We start from the raw sequence: 17,563 nt of genomic DNA on the forward strand, positions 1-17,563 counted from the left end.
ATGAAAGTATGCAAGCACCGATGTCCATTGTTCTGAATGGATGGCCAGAGACGAAGGGCGAAACGCCGATCATTTGTCAGAGAATATTTGGTTCTTTGCAGACAAACTAAGTGTACAGAATGGGATTCTGTAAGCTCGGCTCATTATATCCAAATCATTGTGGCCGAAGGTGTGTTAGCACGTACACATTCGAGCCACGCTGGAGAAGCATGCTCCAGGCAGGCACGCAGCACTCTATCCTGGCCAAACATGCAAGGCGAGATCTACGAAATGGTCAGCGACTGTTCTGCCTGTGACGAGTATATGCACATGTGGAGCAGTAATAATCCATGATGTTGCACAAGAGGCCAACATGACCCTGGCAGATCGTCAGCAGGAGCTTATGCAGCAATGCTGGCTGGGATTATCTGCTGATTGTTGACCCCTGCTCAGACTTCTGGGAAATGTCGTTGCTGTGTGCCGAGTCGAAAGTTAAGCAGTGTAAGGCACAGTTTGCGCATCATGGCCAGCCAACCAGATACATTTATGGTCTTGGTTTATTTCCCCCAATTTGTAACGCCCCTTGACTCAACCTGAGCACCACAGAAACAAACTTGGCAATGCGGTGATCATGGCCTTGTGTTCTGCCTCACGGCAGGAGTTTTGCCTCACAGCAGATGGGGGGGGGGGCGTATGTATTTCCTGTTTTTGATGCTGGTTTTGGTCACGTGACCAGAAAGTTGTGAATTAAGATTCCCGCTTAACCACGTGGGCGTCGGCCATTACGCACATAATTCAAGATGGCGGCACACATCGCGTCCCAGTGAAGCCAGACGCAGTTGTCCATCGTGGGACTTTGAGAAGCATTGTCTGTAAGTTTGTTTATGTTCTTATAATATTGGCAATGCTGTTGTAATGTTGGAATGACCGTTATAGTGATGTAAATGCCTTTATGGTGCTGTTAAGTTGTTGTGGTAAATACGAGGCCTAGTTAGCAACGAAGCCTGCAACTTTCCTTATTGTGGATGTTACTTGTGATTTAGTAGGTCGAGTCAGACTTGTGCCCAGGTGGCTATGTTGCGATCCTGAGAGCAAAGATGACGAAGTATCTCATCCACAGTTTAGTGTTATGTGTAATGCTGTACATTTGGGGTGCAGTGTGATGAATACACGATGTGCCTTTATGCAACGCAGCGGCTTGTGCTCTTGTGTAGTTGTTCAGTGGTAGTGTGGGGGCCTGGTCCATCCAGGGTCTATTGCTGGGAAACATGTTATCTGGGACAATGTTCTGGTGCTGTGGTGTTCATTGTGTTAGTGTTTCCGGGTTATAACAGATGCTGTATCTGTGTTTTCTCACCAGTTTTACCTCGTTAAACTCAATAAATGACTTTGGAGTCGGACGTTCATCCTGGCTCCGAGGGTTTATTGAACGCGAGGTTAACTACTCAGTTAGGAGGTGCAACGCAGCGCACAGCGAGGCCGAGACACCTTGTCATGCAGCACGCGCAATGCATTAACGCACTACACACAGAGTCCATCTTTACACTCCTCAGCGCATGCCAGTAATCTCTGCCTCTCTCTATCCAAAACTCCGACTGACTCCTTGCCATTCCCATAAGCTAATTAGATTCCCTCAGCAGATCCATCTCTTTTATTTCCCTCATCCTCTCATTGATCCTAATCCACTCTCTCTTTACCCACATCTTTGACTCGCTCAAGCTCCAGAGATTGGTGCCTCTCCCCTGAAAAAATGGGGGAGCAATAGCAGAAAGGTTAGCGCAGTGTTTTTTAACCCATTTCCCGAGTTTTAGTTCCCAGCTACGGTTATCATCAGTGGAGAGTGATATCTGAACATGCCTTGGCCCTCCTCTTCACCAACCCGCACTGACCAGCATGGTGAAGTATGTGTGGCACATTAGGAATGGATCACTCTTTTAAGTGTGTCCTTGTGCAGCAAGGGAGTAAAGTGTGGTTCTGTGAAAGTCCTGATGTGCTGTGCAATGCATCAATGCATGTGTGTACAGCAGCATGTAATGTCTGAGTCGGGCCTGTAGGTGGCTGGCAGGGTTAATGAATAACCGCACATGTAAACCAGCCACATGGTTAATGGCGTCTCGGAAGGATTGCTGCGTGTAACACGCGCTGTTGCATTTTACAGAGTGACGGTGCGGTTCTTCACAAGATTTATATTAACCACAATAAATAAATGTGCTTGCCCTCGATTTGGAGCACCTGCCCACGTCCTTCATCTCGAGTGTGCAACATATGGTCAAACAACTCCCACAACTGACACGGTGTTTAAAAGGCTTCATCCCGCAGCCGATTGAAAATGCGCTCGCCACAAATTAACCGCAATACTTTGCTGATCTTGTCAAGGAACATAAATCATCACGCGAATTCCGGTCATCCTCGCAGCGGCTTTTGGCTTACCATCGAACAAAGACGGTCACTGCATTGCGTGCTTTTAGATGTGCTTCTGCGGCCATCCGGAAAGCTCTTCCGATATTAGGAAGCCACTGGACCTATGCACTGTAAAATCTCGATTTAAAACAAATTTCTTAAGAACTGCTTTTCGTGTTTAGCTTGTTGTCCTTCCTCCGCACCTCCAATTAGCATGGTTGGCTACGTAGGTGCTAATTAAGTTCAACATACTGTACATGCATCACAGAGATAATCACTTCTCCACCAAGCACACAACTAGTAACCAGAATTACAATGATAATCTTAACAGCCACAATACTACGAACAATAATTATCTGTGAAATGAGATAACAAAGAGAACCAACAAACAGCGTCACCCTTTGGTCTTCCATTTTTGTCCTCTTTCGGCACCACAGCATCAACCACATGACAAAATTTATAACACCATGAATATTAACAGCGACAGACCACACCTGCCATTTTTTTCTCTTCACGTTTTCAAATTCAAAATGTACAATATAATCCACGTCATTACCAACATCTCATTGTGCTGTCAGGATCACGGGGTGAAACGAATCAATCTTTTAGAACTCCATCATAAAAGCGTTATATCACACCAGGAAATGACTCCTCTAGGATGACACCATGGATTTACTTCTGGAGTCTCTTTGAATTAAAAGTCTATCTTCACCGACACTACATTGGACTCCTTCGTTCTTAGTAGAAAGTGTCTCCCTGCACGACACACATCAATGTAATACTTTAGCGATGAAGTCTGCATCTTGCCAAATTAAGTTAAACATTGAAACCGATCGTATTATTGCTTTGCGCGCTCATGAGCGACCTGAGGCCATCAACAACACGCACTTGAGAACCCAGAGTAAATTGGCGACTTCCCAAATTAGAAACCGGTCTCTCAGCAGTGTTGTTGGCTCAGTGTTTAACATGGCCATTACGTCTTCTTGGTTCTTTCGGTAAAGTCACGTAGAAGGGAAATAATAAAATAATAAAAATAAAACATAATAAAATAATTCTCACGACGTTTTGGCCACAACGCAAGCAGCCGTTCCCAGGTGAAACACAGGTCTGTCGGGAAGACAGCGTCTGAATGAAACACCCCAGGCTTGGAGCGTATATTTATGCTGGGTTGGCCATTACGATTAATCCGAATTACTAAGAGTGAACAATGTATGGATACCTAACTAATTTCTGGAAGGTTTGTTCCATGAAATTAGTTTTCTCTCAATTTATGTCGATAATTTCAGTGGCACATCTATAAAATGGATCACCCTGTATTGTTGGAATAAAACTGGTTCGCATGACTGCAGTACTAGAAGGAGCTTTTGCAATCATGAAGTGTTTTCAGGTTGCACTACTTGTTTTTAGAATATGGAGCGGAACCTGCAGTACAAGCTGAAAACACATACATCGAAGCACATCAACATTGATTATGTTAAATTCAGTCGTGAAAAGTCTTAAGCAACTGGTTAGGAGTTTTATTCGAAACAATTTGATCAATACATTGGCACATATAAATAATGTTTTTGAAAACGAGGCAATTTTTTCAGGTAGTGGAGGGTTAATGAAAATGATTTTTGCATAAAACTACCACGTGGCCCAACCCAAAAACAAACGCGAATCATTGCATTGGCTACGGTTTAAATGAATCGGAAAACACATCGGACAGCTATAACAACAGGTTTTTCGCGAACTTACAGGAAGAAATCCATTGTGTTGAGATATACTCCGTAACGCATTCCTCCTGCAAGTGCAGCCAATATATAAGCAACACACATGCAACCCCATACATAAAGTGAGGGAGGTGTCAGGCCTGAGATGACATATGCACGTACCAGACAGTACGTTTTGTGAAAAGGCCTTGAAGCACATTTAAAGCAAAAGCTTTAAATCTCTCCGGCTATATCGCCAAGGTTGATGGACGTTTAATATCTACTTTAATAAAAACGTACACACATCCAGGTACAGCAATTGATTTTGCTCCACTGTTGTCTGCTGTCCACACTTCGTATCCCCAAAGGCTGTTGTGCATGGTGGTCACCCATCCAAGCAATATCCAGGCTCACATCTACTTAGCTTCCGAGCTCAGACACTATAAAGTACATTGCAGGTAATTTGGTCGTAATCGCTTCAATAAAGCTAATCATGTACAAGCCCTTTGTAAAGGCACGCATCGGGAAAGGACTTCCCATACCACGCTGTGTTAGTCGCGGGTATCGTTTGGCCACACTTCACCATACTGGTGAGTGGGAGTTGAAGCGAGCATCCCTGACCAGTGAGGATATCACACGCATTTGACGTTAGCCGTGGCAGGGGACAATGTAGAGGACCTTGGGAGAAGTGCACTGTAGTTTACATATATATTACATAAGATAGAGTGCCACGATAAATAAATAAATAAAGATTAATAATACAGGCTGGCTAAATCCGTCAAGAGGCTTACTGAGTATTCATCAGTGAATGCATTTAATTTTATGTCTGTATAGTGTGAGCAGCCAAAATCCAGTGCTTTTTGCTATTTGTAGCTTATCTCTATTCAGTTAACCATCATTTAAAAATCATATTAACCCGAGTTGCATCCAAAGTGTTAATTGTGGCGTTCATAGGCTGATTGGGGAGACCCAGAATGGAAAGGCCAACGTGGGCAAAGCAGAGGAATTTAGGGTGGCGTTTAACATTTTTCCAGGCAAGGTAAACAAATGCATTACTTTGAAAATTAAATGTATCCATAAGTACATTATGAGTAAAATGATAAACCTCCACGTGTGTCTTTAGCCTCACTAGCCGATATTGCAAAAGGTTTATATTTGAGAGCTTGACTGCTGTAGACACAACATTTAGTCCGTTTACAAAAACAAGTGCCCTCCTCTGGAGTGACGGATGATATTCTATCCACTCTGCAAAAACAAAATCATTAAAATAACCCCGTCATGAAACTCGAGGCGAGTTGCGGTGACAACAACCTACAGGGATATTCAGAGGTGAATGGAGAATAACAGTAAAGTAGCAAAGTAAGTTTGCAGGGAAAGAATTGAGTTAAAAACTAGAAAACGAAGCGTCATCACCCACAAGACGATGGAAAGGGTGCCAGCATTGACACAAGTCTTTCATTTTTACCATTTGCATCTTGCTGGTCAGCCCTACACCAATCTCAATAATAAAACTTGGAGTAAGTAGTACTTGGCAATATTAAATAAAAATCTATGTTATACTTTAAATACCACTGGTTACATACATCCAATGTAATAAAACATGTTGTCACACTAAAAGTCCGCAACCATCCCAATATAAAATCAAGTGTGCTATGCACCACGACAGAAGATTATCGGTCGTATATTAGTGCAGTCCCCTATATATACATATTAAGACGTTTGAAGTTAATCCATGAGTGTTTATATGTGGGAGGGAATTAGAGCACCCGAGGAAAAACTCACGTGTGTCAGAGGGAAACACTCTTCCCCCATATACGGTGGACGGAATTGCTAAGAGCCCGCATTTACTGTACTGCCTTCTCCTGGCAAGCCAGGATATGGCACCTTGGCACTCACGGAAGTTTCACAACATTACAGCTTTGCAGGATAAATAGGTACATTCTGGGTTAGAGGTGACTTCCACTACCATCCTGCTGTCTGTCTGTACACATTTAAAAATATATATTTTAAGTGCATAATTGTTACATTTTTGTTTTGTGCAAAATGAGCCATCCATGAATGTCTTGTTAACATCAGACAACTAGAATTATGTGGTTTAACAGGCCTAATTTTGCCAATGAGACTCACAAATTCAAAACCAGTCCAGAGTTTGCCTGAGAAAATGGTGCAAGTAGAAATGTTACGCAATATTTTTTTCCATAAACAGACAGATTCCTGTGTGTTTAATCATTCATCTTGAGCTCAGTTTTAAGTAACTTAATCGGAAGGTGGGAGGACTGTGGATCACCCTTTGTCATCTTGAATCAATTAAGTACAACACATTTTTTTGTTTATCAATTGACAGCTATTTTAAAGTGGTGAGCATCGCAGGATTTTGAGCGTTCAACACGGGATAACCTCACCACAGTGCAAGCCCAGCGCAACGATGATGTCATCAGCGGTACTGACCGTGATGATGATGACATCTTTGATGCAATTAAATCCTGAGCTTCAAGTGCACGTGTTGAAAACTCACGCGTAGAAACTATTTATTGATGCAAATGACATGCAAATGTGTTCAAATCTAACTAATCAACGATTTAATTCACCAGCGATGACAGATTCACCAATTCGTGCAGCTGCAGTCGTGCGCATTTAGCCGTCAAAGTGCTGTGTGGCCGGGTGCGGCGCAGTCTCTTCATCGCTTCTCGAGGCCGGAGAGCCGCGTGCGGATCAGCTCCACGACGAGATGCTGAGGGCGGCGCGCGAACTCCGTCAGGACGTCGTGTGGACTGCTCACCTGGTCTCCCGCCAGCCGATCGAGGAGCGTGACGCACACCACGCCAGCTGCCACAGCAACAACGACACACAGAGCACTACTATTTATGCAGTGCTCTGCTACGAAGCACACAAGCTGCACCTCCACTCTTCCAGACATTTGTCAGTACACTTCTAAATGAAGGCATTTCCTCATGACGGTATATTAGCCATAGCCGGGTTCATAGCGCACGAACGAATTCTAGCCTGCTCTCTTTCTCGGCCTAGATATACACCTCCTCTCATGTGTTTTCCAGTTGTGTCACTCATCTTGACGCCAACTTTGCAGCTTTCTTTATTGCATTCTACACATCTCTTCCTGTCGTTGATTATAGCGCAGTTCAATTTGAGCAAATCTGAGATTGATTAAAACTTCTACATTTCCCATTCATTCCTACGCCTTCATTTCTCCAATCCAGTATTTTGGAAAACGTCTTATAATATGGACCAGAGAATCTCCTTGCCAGGCTCTCCTTCTGAAATTTATTTTCTCACTTCACGCGATCACCGTAGCTATTCTATTTATGGCGCATTGGGATCTACGGATGAAATGTGCCTTACAAATTATGATTCTTTACAATTATCCTTGCAAATGGTTTTAATTGTTTCTGAATGTTGTTTTTATTTAGGCTATTATTAGATACGGTATGTAGAACACCAGCACTCCACGTCGCAGTTTCAGGCGACACGCAATGGGTGATTTTGCGGAGGTGAATTATATAAATGCCAATGCTGGCTCATTTTCAAACCCGGTTCTTCTGCATAACAGCTGCGTGTATTTCGTGCTACAACCTGGTGGAGGAAGCTCTGTTGAATCCACTCTCGGAGAGTACAAAACTATAGTATAATTTGCTGTTCCCCTAAAATATAACCACGTGCACGCTGATACTGCAAAGCAACTGCAGATGCCCATCTGAAGCTGTTTTACTTGTAATGGTATATCTCATTTCCTTCCACCAGGACCTTTCTGAACACATGCTTTGCCCACGGCTATAGCCGATTCACCTCCAATCCGATGAATTGTCGCAATTGAAGGTTGTAATTAGCTAAGGGATTCAACTGTTTTTTTGTCTCCCTTTTGACCCTCTCATTTGTTCTTGATTTGAAGCTTTCGTGACTGCAGGTAGAACATTTTATATATTATTTTTTGTTTCATAAAATTTTTCTACCTACGTGACTTTACCTCTCATTTTTATTCTCGTATTATCTGGATCGTTTGTACAGTAATATTGGAATAAAATAAAAGTTAAATTGGAATATAATTTGTGAAAAAACATTGCAAGCCATGCTCAATCAACAGGTGGATGCAGGCCATGGGAGACATTTTTGACCATACTTCACCATGCTGGTCCATATGGCTTGATAGGGGTGGGTGGGGAAAGGGCAGGACCAATTCTGATATCACTTTCCAATGATATTAGCTGTTACTGGGATTCGAACTCGGGTCAGTGGATTCATAGCGCTACTGTACGCGCGAACCACTCTACCCTCCGCTCCACCATAAATAAATAAAAACTACTCTCAACCATACAATTCGAAGCTTTAAAAATGAATGTTCACCTCAATCGACTAACCGTTGCGTCGCTACACCCTGACAGCTCAAGTTGCATGCGTCTCTGAGTGTGTGCTGGGCATGTAGGATGTTCTGCTTCGTGTGGTGTGCATTCATCTCGTGCCCACCCCCCACCCCCGTGTTGGGATGAAAACGGGACGCACCTTGCAGGCCGCTGAGACGGCACAGCACGGAAAACACGGACGACTCCATCTCGATGTTGCACACCCCCGCTTCGTGCGCCGCGCGCAGATACGCCAGCTTCTCCTCGTGGCTGTACGTGCACACGGCACCGTCCAGCCGGGCCTGGCCTGCACACGAAGAGTCCGCCAATTTAGCTTTTACACACACACACGAACAGAGGCACTAGAAAGGTGTGGAATGTAATGATCGTCGCAACAGTAGAGACATGCTGCTGGAAGCTTGTTGGCTTAATGGCCTCTTAACAGTGCTGCTATTTTCTGGTTTTGGAAGCCAACATCGCCGTAATTCTTACGGAGGTGTATCACCTGTACCTTCCCTTCTAGCCCCACCCTCCCAGTCCCTGACTGCCACATTTATATAAGCTCCTCCCCTCTCCCCTGAACCAGTATATAAGATCTTGTCTCTTGGATTTCTCTTCACTTGATACAGTAAATTTGGCTGTGATGTCCCACCGTCGTGATTTAATTTAGTAATTTTAATTTATTATTATTTTATTATTTTTTACCTACGTGACTTTACCGAAAAAACCCAAGAGTATTAATAGCCTCTGTAAAAGGGGACTGGGCGGGAAGGAGACGAAAGAAGATTAACAATAATCCCATGTGACCAAATCACCCAAATGCAACCCTACCTCATCACATCTCAGAAGCTCAGTCGCGTTGAGCTCGGATAGCATAAGGATGGACAAACACCGTGCGCAACAGGTTGTTATAGGCTGCCGGGTACTCTGACCCCTGAGCCACCTGGCCACCTCCGACGATGGCGTCGCCTTAAAAATACACCCCCCTCCCGCCACCCTCCCACCCAACTTGAGGCTTACGACCGCTGTTGGTCACCCCGGTGTTATATCCGTACCCTCGTAGAAGTCGTGTGTGCACATGGTGTTGCCCAACACGGTTTGGAAGCCGCCCACGGCGCGGCCACAGGCGACCAGCTCGGCAGCCAGCCCGGGGTGCAGCTCCGTGCTGCGCACCACAGACTTGCCCAGCACCATCTGCTCCATCTGCGGCTGGAAGCATGCGTCTACAGCCGAGCGCGACACCACCACCGTGCCGGGCTCCAGACCTGCAGTACGACCAGGAGGTGCAGGGAGCAAGCGGTTAAACAATTGCAATTGCGCGGCTGTATTTTTCCATGTTTATTTCCTGAAAAAGGCAATGTGCATCAATGCTGCCCTCAACTGTGCGTCTTGGACCAGAGGATACGTGAAGGGATTTCAGACGTAGTTTTGCGATATCCGTTTGAGTGGGCCATTCTCTACGCATCAATAGTGTGGGAGTGGCAGTGATGAAGACGGTCTGTGTGTGGTGCTGCTCAATCTGTCCAAACTCGTTTTTCCGTGCTGTTTGTGTTGTATAATGTAAATCTATTACATTTTTGCGATGTTTATGTGTACTGTTTACACGTATGCGGTTTCCTTGAAAAGCACCTAGAAATACTCTCAAGACTTGGAGGCCTAATAAATTCAAATTGCTATTATGATAGTCCTACCTTGTTCACACACATTCCCCCCACTTCTCAATTGAGAAAGAGATTAGTTGTGTTAACGAAATGTCACCTATACTCTTTGGTTCTTTCGGTAAAGTCACTTTACCGAAAGAACCAAAGAGTATGGATTCCTGCAGTCACGAAAGCTTTAAATCTAAATGTCACCTGACTGAAAGGATTTTATTAATTTAAAGGGCTTCAAATATGTTTCAGTACTGTAACTCCCCCACTAATGTGATATCTTGCCTCTTCCTTTGATCCTATTGCTCCAATGTCCAGACCTTCAAATACATAGAATGAATAAATAATAAATAAATAAATATATTCATAAATAACGTGCGGTGACAATACATAGCTTCGAGAAGTAGATTTCTTTTTATAGAATCATCCAGGGCCGGAAGACATTTCTGGAAGCTTTGGCTCGTCACTGCTCATCATTTACTTATTCATCACGTTACCTGTTTATTTAGTTTATATTTCTGCCGACTCCTCCAGGAGAGCTCCCCCACCCCTGGAGTTCTGAACATTGGGGCCATAGGATCCAGGGGATAGGTGGACACCACAACTGGCAATAGACCAATGTTCACGTCTTATAATTTCTTCCTGAAAGATCGTGAACTTCAAAAGCATACACAGGTAAAAGTGTTTACATTTCTCCCCATAACCCTCACTCCATAGTGATAATGCACCCGAACAGGCCGGTTTTATTTTAACCCTTAGTTCTTAAGTCACTGCGGCAGAGAGGTGCTGTCATACCAAGTCCACCCGACGTGCCGATACGAATGACGGTAACATCACGGCAACGCGCGTGGTGCAACAGCTTTATTAGCTCATGCAGCAAAATGGACATGGAAGGGACCCCCATGCCGTGCTGTACTCACGAACAAGCAGACACGAGACACACACACAGACACATGGGTGTAAGAGCACGCATTGGTGTGGGCACACACAAAGCAAGGATGACTTTTCTAATTATTATTGTTAGAGTAACGTGCCAAGGGTGTAAGTATGTATGAACCATTAAGGTCCAAAGGTCGCTGTGGTCAATGCCTTTGTGCCATCACATCCTGCCTTTGCTTCCTTTTGCAAGATTCCACAGCTGTAATAAAGTCAACACCTATCCTTAAAGGTCTGTTCCTAGAGTATCACATCTTCTGGAATTAGGTCCAACCTCTGGTTGTCCACTCCAATGCCTACCTCGGATTACCACATTGCCTGGCTACCTGCTCAGTTTTAGTGTTGAAAAACCTGCACTGCGCCACTGATAAGAACACCATGCCATGTATAGCAACTGATATAACACGGCACTGAATTTATTATTCCGTGACACATGATACTGTTGCACAATTTACCAACAAGTTGCTCTTCTATTATTATTGCCCAGCAATGGATTAACAAGAAGCTCAACTGAGAGAGAGGTTGTCACTGCAGAGGCAATGTGTCTAATTCCCAGTCAGAGATATTGGAAGCCACGGGCACATGCTATTAAACTTAGCCTCTGTGTGACAAGCTGTATTTTAAATCACATTTGAGTAGGGTTAAATGTGGTGTCCCTTAACACTTATTACTAAACTGCCTGTATATATTTGAAATATAGAACGTACATAGTTTGCGTATAGTGAGGTAATATGAAATGTTTTTAAGGAACGAAACAGGAGGATTTCTCCACAAATCTAGCTGTTGCCTGATTAAGCTAGTTGTAAGTACTGGTGAAACGTCATACTCAGATTGTAAATGTTGTGAATTTTCTCTCCAACAAACCGGTGTGCTGTACTAGTAACGAATTGGCATGTTCTGTTTACGTGACAACCCTTACTAATTGTCCACCCTTTTTTGGCCCCTCTCTCCCGATACTTTCCATTCATTGGCTACCACATTCTGATGAGCCCCCCCCCTCTCCTCCCCCCTCAACTCGCTTTTAAGGGATTACATCTTGAATCATTGACTCACTTGATGCAGCTAATCTGGCTGTGACTGTCCCACCTGATGACGGAGACTTGTGTTGCCTCCGAAACGTCGTGATCTTTATTTTATTTTATTATTTTTATTAATTTTGATGTTTTACCTACGTGACTTTACCGAAAACACCTAAGAATATAATTGTCTGTGTCGGGTGATGGCGGGTTTATCGACCCATTTATATTTACGCGATCTAACCAAAAAAAGACCTATATTATGGATAATATGAATATGGTGAGTTCAGAGATTTATGAAACTTCCGTATGAAATATTGTGCACCTAATATAAACTGCCTCCCTCACACCCCAGATGTAATGCTTGATTCTCCATTTCCTTGGTAAACATTCCCTTACCACGTCACTGATCATGTGCATGGATTCATGTAATGATATAAATTCTATAGCCTCTTACTGTACAGTCAGGGGGCAATCGCAGTAATTATAATCTAGAGGTTGTGCAAACACTGACCCTCGCCGTCTATTCATGTTGTTGATTCACGGCACACAGCGGCTAGAAACTATGACACGTTTCCACCGCAGCGGTATATATCGTACTGGGTAAAATATGAACAATTCAACTCAATAACTAAAATTCAGACTTTGAAAGTCAATTCAGACTTTGAAGTAAATTTTTGATCGAACTAAAAGGTTAACTCTGAGCCATGCTTGTACAATGATGGTGTTGATTATGACGGTGATCATCATCATAACCAATCGTTCACTCTATCAATACTCACTCGTGGGCACAGGCCCTCGTACGGTAAGTAGCAGTGATTAATGTGGTGGTGGTGTTGATCACTGGTGTTCTTACACTGGCTGCCAGCACGGGTCCCGCCTTGTACATGCTGTAGCGGTCATTGTTGCCACATAGGTCGGTGATCGGATCCTGAACCGTCTCTGCGAGGGCGAGCTTCGTGCACAGAATGCCCACAAACTCGCGCATGCGGGATGCGCTGCCTCCAACACAAACAAACTGGAACACACACAGAAACAGAAATCAATAAGTATTCTATATATCAGGGAACATAGCGTTTCTCATCTGGCAAAACAGGACGTTGCTCTTGTTAAGTTTAAATCCCCGTCAGCACTATTTTCTCAGTAATCATGGAAAGGTAGACTTTTACTTATTTCCCACTGCACAACCGGCTCGGCATGGCACATACCAAGTGGAGAAGCCGCTTGTACTGTTAGAAGTCCACACTGGCTTGGCTCAGATGGGTCAGTGGCAAAGGAGTAAAAGTGTAAATAGACCAATCCACCTTGAAGAGGCAAATTTTCTCGGCTTCAACATCCGACTGACCCGCAGCTCCCGTATGAAGGGGAAGGCATCCATCTTCCAACCACCCAGGACATCGATGCCACTGTGATACCCACAATGTAATGCAATTCCATACATAATCTACCGTAAGTTAATATTTCCCAAAAATGTACTTTTAGAAAATGAGCTATTTATATGTTAGCAAGTTGGATTGTGAAAGGCTAAGTGTTGACAGAGGGCATGGTGTTATGACCATAATCTATTAAGTAACTTTTAGAATTAAATATTTTAATCTCTGCCACGTGAAAATGTGCGCTTGCAATTTGGATTGCACGAGCAAAGTTCGTGGAGCAAAAAACGGCCAGCGCAACTAAGCAGCGTCACCTTAACATCTCCAAACATGGCGGGGAGGTCATGGGTCAGAGTTCCCAGGCCGAGGTGATACAGCACATCTTCAGCCATCGTGTGGACGTGGAGGTTGGGCACCCGCACAAGCCCAGTCCTGGTTTTACATATACACAAACACACACGGGTAAACACACCAACCATTGTATCAGTGTGCGGTATTAACTCTATGTAACTTTCATCCATTGCCCAGTGTGTCAATAGTTCAATGTTAATGTGCCATTTTATTGAGGGACTACGACTCTGTGGTAACTTGGTGTGGCGTGGTATTGTTTCGTTGTTGTTTTTGCTGCCTTGCCCAGTCTTGATATGTCTGACTTAATTAATTTCGTATTACTTATATGTAATGACTTACCATTTACTCTCTCTTTTGCACTCCTATCGTTGTTTGTATTGTATGCCGTTGTAACTTGCTGACCCGCCCATACTAGACATCTGTGAAAAACATCTTCATAGCTCATCGGATTCCTCCAGTCTGATTAAAGATTCTGCGTGGTATATGTTACAGTACGTGACATAAAGTACAGCAGTTACGACTCGGACGATGGGCAGGTCGTATGCCATAACCGAGCATTGTCCCGCGATCGGTATCACCCATTGGTTAAAGATGCATGCGTGTGGTCAGTTAGGTGTGATTGAGCTGTGATTGCACGTGTTGGAAAGTGGATGATCACTCACAGAGACGCATAAATTACTGCCTTGCTTGTGATTGGTGGGACTTGCACGTGTGAAGGTGGAATGACTCATCTCCACGGCAGATTATTCATTTCCTGCTCACCATTGGTCGATTGTGCGTGCTTTTAAAATCAAACAGCTGATTGTCCGGAATCATGTTTGCAGATTTCTGATTTGGAGCAATTAGGTAGGCAGCCAGTTGTAATGACTTAGAGTGTAGCTGCTCTCCCATTGCCTGATGACGGCTCGGCTGTGTATAAAAGTAGAGCTCGGAGGCTTTGCCTAAATGAATAATTTACCCGCAGTCAGGTACGCTAGCAGTAGCCGTGAAGTTTGAAGGCGCAGGGTCGATTCAACAGCCCGCTGAGATCTGCCAAGCGTGTATGCTCGGAATAAACTCCTACACTGGCGCTGTGTAGTTGAATTGATATTTGATATATTTTTGATATATTTTTTTAGCAGGGTCCTTGGACGTAATAGGAACTCTCCAGTGGCGGCTCCTGCAAAATCTCTCAGGGGGGGCAAATGTCTGGATGATTGATAAGGATAAGGTCCACCCATGTAATTGATAAATTAACAGCTTAAGCATGTAAAGGCAACTTCACTTCTTTAATATTAATGAAAAATAAAGTGACTCTTACAATACATCTTGTTTGTTTATATACTCACTATTAAAACAAACCACTCAAGCTTATTTTATTAAAGATTCCACTAGGTAGCGATGAATTATATTGTTGGATGAAACGTGCTTACGTATGATGACGTAAGCACGTTAGGGCTTGCCCTCCCGGAAGCCATAGAGAATGCATTGGAGCGCCCCCGTTCGAAAAAAAACATCTTTGAATGTAAGTCTATGGGGCCACTCGGGGCGATTCTCAGCCGGAGTGAAATCGCCCCAAAAGAGGCGGTACTCCACAGAACGTGACATGACGCTGATTGGACTATATCCAGAGGCTGACAGTGACGGCTGGCGTGACTGTGGTTGAATGACATTGGTGGTGCGTCGCCCAATCGCCCTAATGAAGAAACCGCCCCTGGAACTCTCCTATGTGGACGACGGTGTATGGTTAAGGGCAGCAGCAGAGCTGGGCCAAGCAGAAGGGCCACGAAACGCTGCTGTCCCCCTTAGCTCCGCCATGTGGCAAGGCAGGAGCGGTGCAACCGTGTGCTACCTAGCTTCCGATTTAACGTTGTTGGCTACGTACGGTGCGATACAAGTTCTACATGGAATGACGTCGTACAACCTGCAAAGCCGAAACTCTTGTGCCGTGGACTCCTGAGAATCATCGGCGAACTGTCCCGCTAGAGATTAGTGCGAAATGCTGTTGTGGGTGGTGCCTGGCGTAAGAGGTGCAGAATTGCGACGAGGTGGCGTGGGGTGCCGTCTGGTAGATGCAAGTACGTTTAACTTCTTTTGCACCGTACGTAGCCAACCGTGATAATCGGAGGTGCGTGTTAAGGGCTACAAGCTAAACACAAATACGTTAGAAAAGAATGGGTTTTTTCAATGTAGATTTAAAAGTGCATAGCTCCAGTAGCTTTCCTAATATCGGAAGAAAGCGCGTTCCAGACGGCCGCAGAAACGCATCTGGAAGCACGCGGTGCAGTCACCGTCTTTGTTCGATGGCTTGCAGCCCAAAGCCGCGTGATGGTTTATGCGCCTTGACGAGATCCGCAAATTGTATTGTGGTTCATTTTTGGCAAGCACTTTGTGGGTGTGTGTGTAATGAGTTCGACCTTGTAATGTAGGTGGCGCGCGAGGTCACATCGCGATTTAACACGTGGGAGTTGAGCGGTGTAGGGGTTATGGTTGAAGGGGAGTACGGTATAGTGGGCCCTCGGGCACCACCGTGAATATCTAGAACCCGAACGTATCGCCCAAGGGCTGGGTAAAAAAATTCACAAGTGTGTGTGCGTAACCCCCAGTGTTATCCGAATTTTTATTTGGACTTCCTCCACATCTGGACGGCTATCCACCGCGGCCTTTGTGTGTCTTAGCGGTGGCTGAGCCAAAATGATTTCGGAGCGTGTGCGAGTCCAGGAAGGCACGAGAGCAGAGGTTTGCAACATGTGGCTCGGCAACCGCATTGCGCCTATTTAAGGACTGCTTAGTTGATGCATTGCAGCTCATGAAATATTTAGGTGTTTTTTTTATAAAGATTTAAAAAAAATTGCTCTTGTTATTTTGATGGCCGACTCCCTGCACTAGGGCATAGGTGTGAGTCTGCTCTGTATATGGACCACCATCAAGAGTAATTACAAACTAAAGATACCCCCCCCCCCCCAAAAGCGTGTACACATGTGCCTGGTCCCCACACTACTCCATCATAAATGCACAAGTGACCTGGCTGATCATGTGACACGCTGACATCAGCAACAAATGCACTATGCATGCTATAGAATACAGTAAAGGCGCTGTACACTCCAGCATATCCTCTAGTGTTCTGGGGATATTTACGTGCAAAAAAATATTAACCTGTATGTACACTACAGCATCGGGATAATCCTTTGGCTGGGGAGTTTTTAATTTGGAAGCCTGCGGGAGCGACCCCAGGAGTACGCTTGTTTGGTTCTGCTGCTAGGGACGACTGCTCTGGGCCGCTCTTAATACTGCAGATTGTTTTGGATAAAGATTACTTTGAAAAAATTAACCCGTAAAAACAAAGTTTTTCACTATAAATCCTTTATATGCGTGGCGGCTAGAGTCCTCTCGTCCTCTGGCTTGAGATGGCTGCTACCTATGGGTCAGATGATTGTCTGGCAGCATTAAGAAATTGGAAATTAAATATTTACATTTTTTCCCTAAACAGTGTAAAATTTTGGAAATTCTTTTTCACGAAAATTAATTGTCACGCACAACGAGTCTGTGTGCAAAATGTCAGCTCGATTGGATCACGGGAAGTGGGTTAAAAAACGACCGAAAGATTTGCACGGTCGTAAGTAAGCAAACAAGCACGCAAGCAAGCAAGCAAGCGAACTTAATATAAAGGATTTAAAAAGCAAAACCATTAGCTTCCCCTCTATTGCTCCCTTGCGTGCATGGGGTTTCTCTGCGTTCTCCAGCTTCTGCCCACTGGGTAATAAACACCTTGAAATAAAAACTCTATGAAAGGGCCTGCCTGAACGGGTTCTACTAACCGGTGTGGTTTACCTGGAT

The 17,563-nt window shown here is 44.4% G+C and overlaps 1 protein-coding gene across 2 annotated transcripts in view; it reads right to left on the reverse strand.

Annotated features, from left to right (window-relative positions):
* Positions 1 to 3,875: 3,875 nt before the first annotated feature.
* LOC133358165 (uridine phosphorylase 1-like) overlaps positions 3,876 to 17,563 on the reverse strand; it is a 34,259-nt gene continuing 20,571 nt past the window's right edge. For both annotated transcript variants that reach the window (XM_061576384.1, XM_061576386.1), the window contains exons 4-9: positions 13,711 to 13,828; positions 12,880 to 13,041; positions 10,867 to 10,981; positions 9,478 to 9,687; positions 8,583 to 8,729; positions 3,876 to 6,896 (exon numbers count right to left, since the gene is read on the reverse strand). In XM_061576384.1, the coding sequence (XP_061432368.1) occupies positions 6,748 to 6,896; positions 8,583 to 8,729; positions 9,478 to 9,687; positions 10,867 to 10,981; positions 12,880 to 13,041; positions 13,711 to 13,828 (901 nt within the window). In that variant the 3' untranslated portion in view covers positions 3,876 to 6,747. The remainder of the gene's footprint in view (positions 6,897 to 8,582; positions 8,730 to 9,477; positions 9,688 to 10,866; positions 10,982 to 12,879; positions 13,042 to 13,710; positions 13,829 to 17,563) is intronic.

The sequence above is a fragment of the Lethenteron reissneri genome, chromosome 7 (genome assembly GCF_015708825.2).
Source record: "Lethenteron reissneri isolate LAM-NWPU_2019-01 chromosome 7, ASM1570882v1, whole genome shotgun sequence".
Classification (NCBI taxonomy): Eukaryota; Metazoa; Chordata; class Hyperoartia; order Petromyzontiformes; family Petromyzontidae; genus Lethenteron; species Lethenteron reissneri.